The sequence below is a fragment of the Phalacrocorax aristotelis genome, chromosome 17 (assembly GCF_949628215.1).
Source record: "Phalacrocorax aristotelis chromosome 17, bGulAri2.1, whole genome shotgun sequence".
NCBI classification, from domain to species: Eukaryota; Metazoa; Chordata; class Aves; order Suliformes; family Phalacrocoracidae; genus Phalacrocorax; species Phalacrocorax aristotelis.
Window position 1 is genome coordinate 11,946,831 of NC_134292.1, and position 14,752 is coordinate 11,961,582.

At 40.1% G+C, this 14,752-nt stretch overlaps 1 protein-coding gene across 6 annotated transcripts in view; it reads left to right on the forward strand.

Annotated features, from left to right (window-relative positions):
- The window catches only part of NEK6 (NIMA related kinase 6), a 69,778-nt gene that overhangs the window by 24,644 nt on the left and 30,382 nt on the right, over positions 1-14,752 (forward strand). For 3 of the 6 annotated variants that reach the window (XM_075112244.1, XM_075112243.1, XM_075112241.1), the window contains exons 2-4: positions 1,630-1,751; positions 10,763-10,903; positions 12,218-12,280. In XM_075112244.1, the coding sequence (XP_074968345.1) occupies positions 1,659-1,751; positions 10,763-10,903; positions 12,218-12,280 (297 nt within the window). In that variant the 5' untranslated portion in view covers positions 1,630-1,658. Of the gene's footprint in view, positions 1-1,626; positions 1,752-10,762; positions 10,904-12,217; positions 12,281-14,752 lie in introns of all 6 variants that reach the window. The other 3 variants (XM_075112242.1, XM_075112245.1, XM_075112240.1) reach the window with 1 other exon arrangement.

Consider the following 14,752-nt stretch of genomic DNA (forward strand, 5'->3'; position numbering starts at 1 on the left):
GCACACACGCACTCGGAGGAACGTGGTATTTCTGCATGGGCGATGAGCGGTCATACCCATGCTGCTCTCTGTTGGGCTCACGTGGCGTTTTCAGACGTCCAGCATCCTCTTTAAATAATGACAAGACTGGTACATCCAGTTTGGGAAATAAGTTCCTTTGCCCCGTTCAGCCATTATGGAATTTAACTTTTCAATTTTTTTCTCGCTTTTTTTTTTTTTAAAATTCTAAGAAGTGAAAACTGACTACCACACTTGCAATTCCTTCTAATTGGTTTTGTTATGGTTGATTATAACCTCTTTTTTGAGCCCTCTCACCCAAGTACTTGTGTCCTTCTTTCCTTCCTGTTACCACAAGCTTTTGCTTGGTTTTATAATACTGCTCAAAATAAAACTAATCTTGTCATACGGTGAAATGACTTGATTCAAGGTAGACCCAAGATGTGATGTGTAGAAGTTCTATGTTCCGGGGGTAGGTTTCGTAGCTCCTCATAGCTGTGCTACCAGCATAAATGAAGGTTACATTTTGTTTTGCGTTGTGACTCAGAACTTCACAAACGAGACCTTTATACTTAAAGGGAAGGGAGACCGCACTGGTCTCTGTAGGGTGAAGGGTAATTTTAGAATGAAAATGAAGGATCATTGCAGGCAGCGATGGTGAATTTATTTTTGCCTCTTTACAGTAAGCTCTGTATCTGGTAACTTTTGTTAGGTTCTCTTCTCCAACACTGCATCCTTTTCATTTCTGAAATTTTTGTAGGAAATTCTGCTGGACAGCTGTGCTTAGCAATTGCTGCAGGTAAAAATGGAACAAATTGATTCGCGGAATTTTCCCCTGTTTGTTTGTTTGTTCCTAGAATAATGCTTTGATCTCGCTGAATCTAATACGGTTTCTAGCTGCTGTTTCCTGTGGTTTACCCATCTGCATGAAAACTTTTGATTTGGGGGTGAGGAAGAAAGTGTGTGGGTAAAGCTACGCTTTTAGGCTGTCCCTGGCCAAAGAAAGCTACAACTGTCTGGTGGGACTTTTTGTCACGTTTGTTTTACAAACAGAAACATGCTAACCTGATGCAAGGTTGGACTAGATGATGCCTGAGGTCCCTTCCAACCTGTGATTCTGTGTGAATTGTCTGAGTGTCTGATACCACGGGGGTCATCTAGGCTCAGTAGTTCTAGGGGAAGTAACGCTAGCCTCTGTTACAGTTGACAAAAGCAATGCCTTTTGTAGATAACATACCGCTGCCCAAATAAACCCCCTTTCTTGCTGTTTTGCTTATTACAGAATGATACCAGTAGTATTTGTGATATTGGTATTTTTGCTTTGTAATCTCGTGAGCGCTGGGGTAGCTTTGGCCTGGTGCTGTGTCCCTTCAGCTTGCAGGAGGCTTCGGGTGCCTTCTGGTCTGTCATTGCCGAGCTGAGCTGAGCTTCTGTGGGGCTGGGGGTGGATCGGGGTGTTCTTTCTTTGAGAATTGTTCGCGTGAGTCAATGCAAAGGAAGAAAGGGGAGGAATCGGTTCTCGCTGTCTTGATGTACGACCATGTGTAGGCACACCCCTAGAAAGAGTTCCTTGCTTTCAGCGCTGCATGGACAGTGATGAGACTTCTCTCTCCCCTCTTTTAACTCCAGCAGAACTGTGAGGCGGACTTTGGTATGATACCATGGAAGGGCAGCATAACCATCCACATCATCTAGGGGACCAGAACAACCCTCTTTGCAAGCTGCCCGGGCAGGAATATCAGCATGATCCTCAGGTAAGTGCATGCATCTCTTCACTCTTTCTCCTTCTCTGTTTTCTTCCACCCCTTTTCTAAAGGTCTATAGATTTTTCGGCATTTAGCCTTCCACCCCTCCTCCCGCCCCCTTTTGTTTATAGTGCAGCTACAGCAGTTTTAGGGTATATTCAGTTTGTGATTCTGCCAGCCAGCCAGAGTTTCGTGAATCTAGTTCTTTGATTACAAAAAGAGAAAAAGGAAATGCTTTGAATTTTGCTTAAAGCAAGTGTTTTTAAATCATCTTTAAAATATGTTCTGTATTGGCTTTCTCTTCTCTTTGATTCCTTGAAGAAAAGGCCAAAGAAAAGCAGCTGATTGTGCAAGTGAATACATGTATTTTATCTCCTTTTATAATAAATGCTGAAGAGCTAATTACCAAATACAAGAAAAAGCTCATCCTACACAAACCTTTGGGCTCTCTGGCTTAATTTTCTGTGAGTCTCTGGAATCTGTCCCATAATGTATTTTATCTGTACTGTTCTCAGGTTTCACTATAGAGGCTCATATCTCTCTTCCCTGCCTTTCCGCAGAAGTGGGCTAAAGCTAGGGTTGGACCTGTATTCAAAGTAATGTTGATACCTTCACTGTAATCATGAAACTTGTAGTTTTTTGACTCCTGGCTGCTTGCCTTTTTTAGGCTGTTTGTCTGTTTATCAGAGCAATTAAGTTTTACCTGTAGGCATTTTAAGGAGCTACCGAAGCAGCATGGAAAAGCTGTCAGGAAGAAGACTATTGCAACTGTGGTGTGACGTTACCTTGGGGAGGGGGCTGTGGGTGTTAATTTGTCATTCCAGCCGTGCAGTCCGGTGGTGATCAAGGCTCCTTGAACAAGAAGTGGTTGTTAGGGAAGCCGTATCCAAACGGAGGACAGGATTTGCAAAAGCCCCAAGTTGCCTACACGTAGAGTACAATGGTGAATGTATCTTATGCAGCACTGCTGGGAAAGCAATGTTGTATGGAGCAAAGCCCCCCTCTCCTAATGTAGCAATTTGTCATATTAAGTCATTTAATAATAATTGAATCCCCTTGATTAATCTCCTAGAATTAGCCAGTTGCATTTTGAGCAATTAAGGTTAATTACTGCCTCATTTGGCAGGATAGAGCCCCTGTAATTATTTCATGAACAAGATTAGGAAGTGTTCCTGTGCAGCAGATACATTCATGGCATCTTGGAGCACATGGTAGAATTTGTAATGACATAGTTAAGTGTAATTAGTAGCTAATAATCTGTGTTCTGCTGTTTTGCTGATGCTAAGTGGGCTTATTTTGCTGTATGGTCATTGTTCAGTGAAACCTCCCCTAAACTCTGTTAATAGCAGAGTTGCGTTAATGGAGGTCTCTGAGTATATTAACTGTTCTGAGAATGATCTAAATTGGAATTAAGATTGCAGAAAGACTTTCTTTGTTTTTGCTGTTAAAATAATAAAAAAAAGGAGCTGAATAACAAAAATATAGTCTACTAGAGAATATTAAAAAAATGCCTCTCCTCAGCAAACTCAGTTTAGAAATTAACAAAAACGGTGCTATTTAGAGGACAGGCCACCTTACGTTGATGGCATGATAGGATTGCTTATTACATATTTCTGGTTTTCCATTTTGCAGGAACATAATTATATATCACACTGAATTTTCTGGTACCTATTATCTGGAAGAATCCAAGATTACATCGTTTACTTATCTCTTCAGAAGAAAGAATGTAGACATGCTATATAATACCTTGTGGAAGAGAGAGAGCTTTGGAAATGAAAAATGGACCAAACTTGTCTTAGAATAAGTGTCGTGCATGGCAGGGATAAAAGCTTAAGCAGAAAAAAACAGAGCTTGAGCTTTTAGAGTCTCAGATGAGGAGGGGCTTTTGTATGGAATAGCCCTCCCTTCCAGCCCTTTCATTCAAAACTACTGTGTCACCCCCCAGAAGACCAGAGCAACAGTGTGCTCCTCTAGTAGAAACTTTTCCTATAATTACGCTGCTCCTTAAAGGTCTGGGGTTTTTTTATGTTTGGGTGTTTTTTTTTATTTTTATTTCTGATAGGTGTTATTTCTGTTTTATAAGTAGTTAGTACAGAGCTATGGGTAAGTGTATCAGACTTTTTGTCTTTAACTAGTATAGTTTAGTAATAAGATGACACTTTTGAGTAATGCTTCATATTTAGTTCTCTAATTAGAGTAAGTGAATCTATAAATATATATAAAATGCCCAATAAAATCCTGCTCCCTTACCTGCCCAGCATTACCCTGATGAAGTTTGCCAGCAAGAGACAGACTGTTTTCTAGTAATGTTCCAGAGCGAAAGCATCAATTATTGAAGTCTCTAGATTACTTAGTGTTTATAGCAGTAAGCAAAAAAGTTATTTAGGAGTAAATCAGTGATAAAAAATATGGAGCTATAATTTTGGCTTAGTGTTTGTACTATATAAATGTAATAACTCACTTTTAAACAACCCTTTTATATACTCCCACACACAGCTTAGCAGCAGAGCTCTTGGTGGTAGTTTCATTTTGGTCTGCAAGTTGAAGGTAGATTTGGACTGGTCATCTGGCAGCAAAGACTCTTCAATTTATTGTGTTCTGAAATGCTATTCTCAAGCTGGTGTTTCTTTCCTTTCCATAAGTTAGTACAAATATCTGCTGATGGGGATGTTAAAACTTTGAAATTCCAGCCAAGTTCTTCATCAAACTTGAAATTCTAGGCAACAGGTCAGGTTAAGGGTATTTTATGATGACTGTGTAGTCCGGTTTTGAAGCTGCAAATTGAAAAACCTGATGTATTCTTCAATAATTACTTGACTACCTGTTTGAAGGATAATCCATATTTTAAGTTTCCTCAGTTCTTGTGAGCTTAGAAGTTCTCTTTTTAATCAATCTGTTCTAATGTGTTCTCATAAATTCACACTGGAATTTCAACCTCAAAGTATGCAAAATTCTCTTCAGGTAGGCATTATTGAATGGAGATGGGTGTATAATTTGGGACATCATAAAGAGGTTTGAAACACCGGTGCTGATAGTAAATCATTGCTTATAATGTATACGTGTTCAACTGGAGGGGCTGAAGCTTCCCCGTCTCCTACCCCAGATGTCTTTTAAAGGTGAAATTAGTTTACGGTAAATGTCATTCAGATGAAGTATGCACTTTAGAAGCAAGGAAACCATTGCTTTAAAATTAATGATGCATTGCAAATATCAGGAAAAAAAAAAACTTACATCCAGCATAAAGATAATTAAAATTCAGGTCAGAAGTTTATGACTTAGTCGGGCTAAATTTTTTAATGAGATTTCAGAAAATTAATTGGGCGAGTATGTTTTTACTCTTCTAAAGAATATTTCATTTCATGGCTCTGCACGAAAGATGCTTTTATTGGCATCTAAAGATTGTAGTGTCTCTGACTCTTTAACTGTTGGTTAACCAATTTTTAACAATATTTAGGCTGATTACAAATAATCTAAATGTCTCTGGCCTTGTAGCTGTTTCTGCAGAATGATGACTAGTGCTTGTTTTCCACGTGCCAATCAGACAGCAGCAAAACAACTGACTTTATTAATTAATTACCATTAGTACTCTGCGTTTATATATTGTGCAATTAGCAGAGAACATTCCCCTTTTTTAGGCTCATTCAGCCTTATTTCTCCCTGTGTCTCTGGGGGAAGCAGTCATACAGGCAATGCTCTGCAGCATGTTAGTGTTTTACTGATATTTTTGTCTTGAGTCTTTCAGTACTCGCCTGTGCCTGAAACGCCGCGTTAGAGGCTGCAGGAAGGGCTGCTTGGACAGTTTTCTTGGGACTGTTCAGCTTTTCCCCAGCTCTCAAATAATTACAAAGGGGTAAATTTATTGGCCAGACATTAATTGTTCTGGAGATTGAAAGTTGTTCCAGAGAACAGTTTTTTTTCTTATTCTTCCTTATCCCAAAATACAAGTTCTGAGCTGTACAACTACTCATGTAAAAAATATAAAAAATTCTGTCCAGGTCATGTAGCTGTCCTGCCTGCACGCGGTTATAGCCCTGTACGAAGGATTTGAGGGAAACTGTATCAAATTTCCCCTTGTAAATTTTGGCGTGTTTGTACTGCGGCATGCTCAGAGGGTCGCCTCTGGTCAGGCGCCTCTGGGGGCACTGGAATCCCTGACAATGTGGAAGCGTAAGTAGAAACTACATCCTATCACCAGGAGCAAGCATACAGCAAGGAACCTTTCTACTACTGTCGTCCTCCATATTTGCCCAGGTTGCTTTATAATCTGATATATTGAGACTCCTACTAATCTTTAATAAAGTTTCTTACACTTGCAGCATATCAGTTCAGGAGAATACAAGATAATATAGCTGAAGCTTTTATTTAATTGGATTATTTTTTTTTTTGCATTATAAAACCTTACTAATTTTTATTTGCAGAAAATCTCGTAACACCTCAGAACCTGAGGCTGAAAGTTCTGGCAAACTTCTCCATTAAGCATTGCGATGAGGGCTGTCATTGAGTACTTCTGCCAGCTTTGAAATGTTTGCTTTTGCATCAGTGATTACATCTCAAAGAGAACGTGTATGCCAGAGACGTTGTCCAGAAAAGCTTGTTCTTGGAATAATCTCTGCATTTCTTCTTAAAAATGAATAGCCTCTTTATTTGAATGAGGAATTAATTGACTTTAATCTTTGGCTTTTTTTTTTAATGGAGTAGTAGAAGAATGAGTCTTCATTGTGTGGAAAAGAGAACAGCCTTTGTCTCAAAACTAGTTCTTCCCAGGCTCTCCCCTTCCTACAGCTGCCCCGGGAACAGAAGTGTGCAAACAGCCTGATTTTTGTAGTGCTGTTAGAGGTCTGGGGGGTGGGGGTGTTTATCACCCCCCCTTATTTATTTGTTTATTTATTTATGCATTTATTTAAGCGCCACAATTGACCTTGAAACCTGTTCTGCAGAGCCAGTGGCTTGGTTTTCCTGTATTCATGCAGACCTGAACCCTTCACTGAGCCTGAATCTGTCCTGAAAATGAGAACACCTATCTTTGAACAGGTTTGAAGGTGGTGGTGGTGGTATCTAATTTTACACACAATTTATAGTTACATATGAAAACTCTGAGATTTACAGAAATAAAGATCATGGTTATTTGAATGAATAGGTATTGGTTCTTTGACAGCTTTATGAGAAATTGTAGTGGTTAAATGTGGAAGGACTTGAAAAAATGGAGTTCCCCCCATCAAAAGTCATGAAATGTACATGAGGCCAGACTGTAGGGATGATATTCTCAGGAGGTAGACATTTCTCAGGTATTCTAAGTGTCTCCTGGTAACAGTATTTAGAAGAGTTACCTGCTTACGTTTAAGTACAGTAAAGCATCAGAGATGGTTCATTTTAAACAGACGTATGGGAAAAGGGGCTGCCGGGATCAGTGGGGAGCTTTCTGGGATGGTGTGGTCTAACCTGAGCCTGCTCTCCGGTTTATACCGTAATCAAACATCTTCTAGCCTGTATGAAAGCTCCATTACTTTAATTAGGTCTGATAGGTTGTGATGGCAAATGCAAATCTAGGTCATTGCATATGTAAATGTGCAGCTGTAGTCCTGGAGGATGCCAGAACATATCAGCTAAGGTGTCCAGTCATCACCCAGCATTAACTCCAGCATGGCAAGCAGACTTTATGTGCTAACCATGTGAAAGTGGTTAGGACACACACATACACCCTGTCGCTTGCCTAACATGTATTTATATTTTCAAGTTAAGAAGTTGCTAGATATTTCTTGGCACATGCTTAAAATATTAATTTACACCTAAACACTCTTGCTTTAAACACACAACTTAATGATTTATGAAGGGCAAATGGATACCATCCTTGATTGCAGCAGGGCTTTCTTCCTAAAAAAGAAAGTTCTGTGGTAGTTGCTTCATAAAATCTTGTTAAAACAGCTACCTCTACTGTGAACGTTAACTCCAAGCTGGACAAGCTTTTGCTCAAACTTTCTTACTACTCAAGAAGAGCGAGGCTCAGGAGGTACGTGTTCAAGGTGAAGGAAATGCTTTGATCCCTTTATTTTTTAATTAGGAAAAAATGTTTTGTGATTTTACACACTGACACCTTTGTTTTGGCTGGGTGAAGTGATTTGACTGGACAGCTCGATTAATTTGCCTATCAGCTCATATGTAAAAAAGTCAGGAAATGGAGATGTTCCTGGTTAGTTGCCAGTCAAGCTGAACAAATACTTGTGTTCAGACGTTCTTCTGGTGATTTCATCACACAACAAATGCACGTAAACTGATGTTTTGTTAGTGCTCCCTGGAATGAGATGGGGGTTCCCGTCTTACTGTGATGTATATTCATGAGTCCTACTCTCTATCAAATCCCTGCAAAGAGAGATTGCAGCCAATTTAAACTGAGAAAGCTGCAGGGGCTGATTACTCGGAATATTTGCATGTGTGGTTTCATCCCATGTTACCTTACTTTGTTGATAATTTACTAACTTAAAGGGGGAAGTATTTAAATAATAAAGCAGTGTTATGTTAACATTCTGCTAGTCGTCTGATGACCCATAGGCTACCTTCCTCATCAGTGAAAGGATACTCCCATTTTAGTGTATTGTATACGTGGCAAAACTTAGAGAAATGAATCCTGAATCTTCATGGGAATTTTTATTTTGCTGTGTTACAGCCTGTAAGCGCAGCATAACTTCAAGCGCAAGTACTGAGAGTGACCTTCCTGCGCTTGCTGCCGCCAAGTTTGATAGCAGCCGATGGTGGCTGCGTGGTGAGGCGGGCAGCGGGGCTGCTTTCAGAGTGTAGGGGAGGCTGAAGGGATCTGAGGAGGGAAACGCTCCCTGAACTGTTTAAAGGAAATACTCGACTAAATTAGCTTCCTATTTCTGTGTGACTCGCCTTCATGAATAACTGCAAATACTAATGCAGCCTTCTTACTCATGTAGGTTATTGTTCATGAATTAAAATGTTTATTGTGTTGTGTTTAAGCCTAGAGAAAGGCAAGCCGTTTCTCGTAGTATGAGTGTTGAAGTGCTCATGGTGGTAGATGGAAAAACTTACCTGTGGCCTTGGCATTTCAAAAATAATCACTCGAAGTGCCATTTCATCTGAAAAGGAGTGGGTTTGCTCTTTTAGGGAGCTTAAACTGAGAAAGCTGGTGATCGTGATGGCCTGGAGTTAAATTTCCAGTTATGTGCCTACTTGAATTAGCAGGGGTTGGCTGGACATTATGGTGTTGCATTTGTGTCTTCTCTGGAGTTCAAACCATCTCAGCTTTTTGGTTTAGCAACAGGCTCTTTCCGTAACTGCAGAGCTGTATCCTCAGTAAGTTCTCAGCGGCTGACACGGGGCAGTGGTGGGAAGTGCCGGGCAAGCCCCTGCAGCAAACAGCCTTCCACTGCTGAGAGGTGAGGGGGAAGATGGCAGCAGAATGACCTGATAGTCTTTTCACAGTCTGGTTTGGGACTTAGATCTGCATCTCTGTATCATCAGCATTTATAAAATGTAATCCTTTTTCTTGAGTATGCCTGCAGTAGAGTGGCTTCTGTTGTGGGGATTTCTCCTGCGTTTGTTGTGATAAAGATGCTGTAAAGGTGACAGTTTACGAAATAGCTTGTTTCCGTTGATTGATTGCAGTTTGTGGGTCTGAAATTACTATTTAGGGGACTTTAAAAAGCGTTAAATCTTACAACTTTGTTTACAAAACCTCTGCCACATAACTGTGATTGTAGTTCCGAGTTGCACAGACACCTTGAAATCTGGAAGCTTTTTCAAATGTCTGATTGATACTTTTTATTGTGTGTTGAATACTAGTCGTTTTTATTTCTCTTGCAAAGAAAAGAAGTCCAAACTTACTTACTCGTCAAAATAAATATGCCCTGTTAGAGATCCTAACGCTGTCTGGTATGTAGTGCTGGCAAAAGATGCTGTCCGAGAGCTTTACCTGCATTTTAAATCTTACTTCCAGCCCCATTCCTCTGTGTTAGGAAATGCCAGTGGCAGCGATCATCGCCTCCTTAAAACGTCCATCCCTCCTGGCCTGCTCTCCCCGGACACTTGTGCTGGGGTTGTCTGCTAAAGATGCAGCTCCAAACGAGGGCTGCTGCCCTGGGAAGCCCTTCCCCCCAACTCCTATTGTGTGTGGGAATTCCGAGATGGCTCACGATGCTGAAGCTTAAGAAGATTCTGCTTGGCATGCATGGCAACTTTAATTAATTTCCATAATTTCTTTTTTAAACATTGGTTAGCAGTCATGTTAATTACAGAGGAGACCAGAATGGCTCTAGGGAGCAATTCCTAGTCCATGGAGTACGTAATCCTCATTACGCTGTGTCTACCTGCCTGGCTGGGTATTTACCTGAGACTGCTCAGAGGTAGGCATCAGCATCTCCCAAGCGACACTGGCAGGCAGAGTTGATGAGAGGGTGTGTAACTAGGGAGACGGTAGTCTGGGGCTAATTAGTTACTTACACGGAAGGCAAGATGTCATTTAACTCAGTTCAGCCGATGTTACTAACACATTTACTAGGAATTTGTGCGTTTGTGGTCAGAATTATCTATAGACTGATCAGCTTAGATTAAATTCCTGACCATCAGAAATGAGAGCAAGAGGGTATGCGCATTTGGGGATCGTAACTCTGTGTCGTACGCTTTTGGTAGCTGTTACTGGTTTTATGCTCCAGTTTGTTTAATATTTTATGCAAGTTTCTGTTAAGTGTGCGTGCGCTGGCGGCTGTATGCTGCGCTTCCGTTTTGCGGCTGCTCTGGTACAGTGTTGTCTGAACCAGACAAAGAAAATTGAAGGTGGGAAAAGGAAAGCCAGACCACTCCGTCATCCCTTGTACACCGAATCAACACCAGATTTCTTTCTCTTTCTTGCTGGGCAATCCTTACTGTGAGGAATTTACCTTCCTCAATATGATTAGTCATATAAACCACTAGTTTGCGGTCATAATGACAGATGGGGAATGCAAGTTCATGTTTTTACCTCACTTCTTTTAGTTCATTGATTTAATTTCTTTTGACCTGAACAGAGACATCTAACGTCGTACCCGTATCGCTGCACGTTGGCAGATTTTCAGATAGAGAAAAAGATTGGACGAGGACAATTCAGCGAAGTTTACAAAGCAACTTGTCTTCTGGACAGAAAACCTGTGGCATTAAAGAAAGTTCAGGTGAGCGTTTAAGTTCAAAGTCTTACTATTTAGCAAGTAGAATGGAAAGGTTTTAAGTGTCTACAGAGATCATGTTGAGTCAGATACCTCCTTGACTATTCTTTTCTCAGCAGTAATAATGTAACAAAATGCTTTGTAAACTGAGAGTTTAAGGTTTGAGTGGGTTTTAGAGGTTTGTTTTGTTTGGTTTTTGGTGTGTGGTGTTCTTTTTTTTTTAATTCATTATCTTGAAATAATAAAGTAAAGAATAATGCTTCTGAAGAACTCAAAGCAGTTTGACAAATACTAGGTCAGGTTAGTTTCGTGGTGCTCAGCTTACATCTGGACGTAAGAGGCCAAGTGCCCCGCTGCACTCCTGCCTCCCCTCGGCTGTATCCTCTGTGGCTGTCTTCCCTCTGTAGCCTGTGTCTCTTCTGTGGGACCCTATTTCCATTTTGAGCAATCTCTTCGCACTTCATGGTCTCAAACCCACTCCAGGATGATGAGGGATAATGTTTCTAAATCAGAATTACGAGGCAGTAGTGCGATTGGATATTCATTTTTAATTTTACTTTTTACTTCATAAAAAGGGGTTTACTAAATTATTATTAAATGGGAGTGAAAGCATGAGGCCTTAATGACCATAGTCATATGGTGGGGAGGCTGCCATCCGACACAGGGGAATCGGGAGAGCACAAGAGCACGAGAGGGAAAAAAGCCTGCGCTTGCTGGTGGAGTTTTAGAAGAGTTTCTGAAAAACTTTCATGCAAGCAATACGGGCTTGTAACTTGGCTTCACGTATTGTGTTCAGAAGTGTTCGGCATTTTGTTTAAAGAAATTTGCCTTTAATCCTTCAACAGATCCTTTAACTCTTGTTTCTAGTGACTTACTCTGATTATTAGAGAATGAATATTAATGCTCAATATTACTGTTAATTATTACAGATAAATCAGTAGAAGCTATATATCTGTTTAAAAGACAAAAGTAAACATTATATCTTTTATTTACCACGTTAAATTAATAGTAACTAAACTATTTTGAAAATCACATCAGCAAATTCACAAACTAGTATCTTTATTTTTCGTTATAAGAATAGAATATTGGAATATATTAGAATATTGCCTACAGGTTCTAAAATTAATTTTACCCTATCGGTAGCCCTTTAGTGGCTTTGCAATAAAGAAAGCATTGATCTTTCTTTGATCTGGGGATTGTGTGTGTACTCATTACAGTAGAGGACAGACAAATTGGGAGAGGAAAGACCAATTTCTTGTTAAAATATTCTTTTTGTTGTTGTTGTTTCATTTTCATGATCTATGTTTTTTGTCTTTGAAGATTTTTGAAATGATGGATGCCAAGGCTAGGCAAGATTGCATCAAAGAAATTGACCTCTTGAAGGTAAGAATTTTTACAATGACTTTTTCCATTTTGAGAAAAAAACTGTTTTCAGGTTGGCAACAGTCATTTGCCTTTTAAGGCAAATAAGGCTTATATAGCACACACGGTGATCTTTCTTTGGCAAGCTAGGAGGCCTACATCATGCAAGAGTTTTGTCTTGAAGCTTAATTTCATTGAGTTTTCTGCCCATAGTCTGAGGGGTCTATTAAAAGTCTTTCTGTCCCTAACAAAACCCACCAGTACTCCTTTTCCAGAGGGGCAACTAAATTCTGCCCTTCATGTGTTTTGTTTTCTTTGTCACTTTGAAATAAATTAATGAACTAGCTAAATGGGAAAACAGTTTTGCATGTGTATGTATATGTATGCATATCACACATTAAAAATGGTAGTTTAGATAGAGGCTCTGAAACTAGAGTTTCTTAAGTGGTTGAACCAACTATGGGGTTTTTTCCATCTCAGTGATCTATTTCAAAACGTTGGCAGAAAATATATGTTCGTTGAGCCTTAGATATCTATTTTGAGTAAATGCAACAGATTGCAGAAGACTAAAATTTTAGTTTAGATAGTCAGATTTAATAAATTATTAAATAATTCATTTTGTAAATGTGATTTTTAGGTAACTTCTGTTTAAAGTGTTGATTTATAGTCATGCAGTTGCAGACAAAGCTTGAGCCTGCGAGACTTTAGCAAAGGCATACAGGATAAACATGAAGGTAGCAGCTTGTGTGAACGTGATCCAGTCGCTTAACAGGCATGGAGAAAAATAATGCCAACAGTAGCATTCAAAAAAGAGAATTTGTGACACTTCTGGGTTCTAGATAATCTAAGCGGTTTTGTCTTGAACTCTGGTTATGGAAGATGTTACAAACTTGCACAGGATTTATTCAGAGCGGAATGTGCAAATTATCAGAATTGGAGGAAAATGGAAATAAAATACGCACGATGCCAGGAGGCTCTGGTCAGCTGCCATCCGCCTCCGTGGGGTGACCAGAGGCATGAAGCTCTTCTTGCATGAAGCTCACCAAGGCACCAGATATCAAACCACGGTTGCCACGGTGGCCGAGTTATGAAAGCGAATATGATACGTTGAGCAAATTAGGGTTGATAAAATTGGATTATTTTGCACAACATTTTATAGAAGACTAGGAAACATTTACTAAATTCATTTAGTTGGGGGCGAAGGGAGGAGCAGGAATCGTTGCTGACAGTCTCCAGAAACATGCTAATATGCTGTTTATTATGCAAAACATTACTGTGCTGGTAGTTTAATTATTATTTATTGTTGAATGTCAACAAATCTTCCTGCTTGGACAGTTGTGAAGGCTCATGGATGTTAAAAAGCCAGTTTGATGAATCCCATTGTATTACAGATGCCAAGGGGATACATTTCTTAATATTGCCTATAGTTCACTTCCTTCAAAAGGCTACTAGTCTTCAAGTCAGAGCCCGCAAAGTCCATTGAATTTCATCCAAGGTACTTGTAGCTTGGTTTGAGAAGATCAGCAGATAATAAGTAAGACGTAATCAAAGTTGAAATGGCCAGCTTTGGAGCCGACCACGCTGTTCTGGTCAGCGTGTTTGCGAACCCAGGGCAGGTGCAGGCCGTTCCCGCCGGCGGCCAGGCGGAGTTGCTCAAGGTTTGTCTGGAGTGGTGTGGTCAGCATCTGCAGCTGGAGCGCACGTCACTCTGTGCCCCCAGACGAATAACTTGTCAAATCAATATATCTGCAATTCATCTTTTGCTAATTGATCGCTCCCATGCTGCCTGTTCTCGCAGCTTCGTGGAAGTAACGGAAGGTCTGTGTCTGGATGTGCGGGGACGGTCATGAAAAGTCCTGTTCCAAAACCTCAGAGCTGCTGGGTCAGAGTAAGACACGGGTCCCTTCTCGGGGCTGGGCGGTAGATTTATGCAGCATGGGGCAGAACAGTCCCTGCTTGCAAGTAGGAAGTATTTTAAAAGTGAGACCGCTCCTTGCTGCAGAGCACGTGATCTCTGGCCTGGCTTTTAATGAAATTTCATGGGGCTTCTTGCTCTGTCATGAGCTTTTCACATTCAGCTTTCCTTTAGAATAGAGTGTGTGCAGCTTCAGGAAAGTGGGACAGGTTTGTATTTTTCTCAAATGAGTGACTTATTCTCAGTAATTTTAATTTTAGCATTTTTAGTGTCATTATTAAAATATAAAATACCTTTCACTTCCTAAAGCTATCGATTAAAGTATTCTTGTGTCTAGAAACTGTAAAGTGTGTGAGGACCCAGTTCAGCACAGTGTTTCAGAGTCTGCTTAGATCTTGCTCAATTTCACTTTTTTTCATCACTGGTGATGTGAAGTAGGTCTGCCTTGCAGTTGTGTCCAGTGTCTGGCTGTCTAATATGGGGTATTCATATTTTTAAAACTTTGTTACTTCATGCTAGACACCAGTTTAAAAGTAGTATTTATAGACTATTACTAAAACAGCTTGTTACAAGAGCTT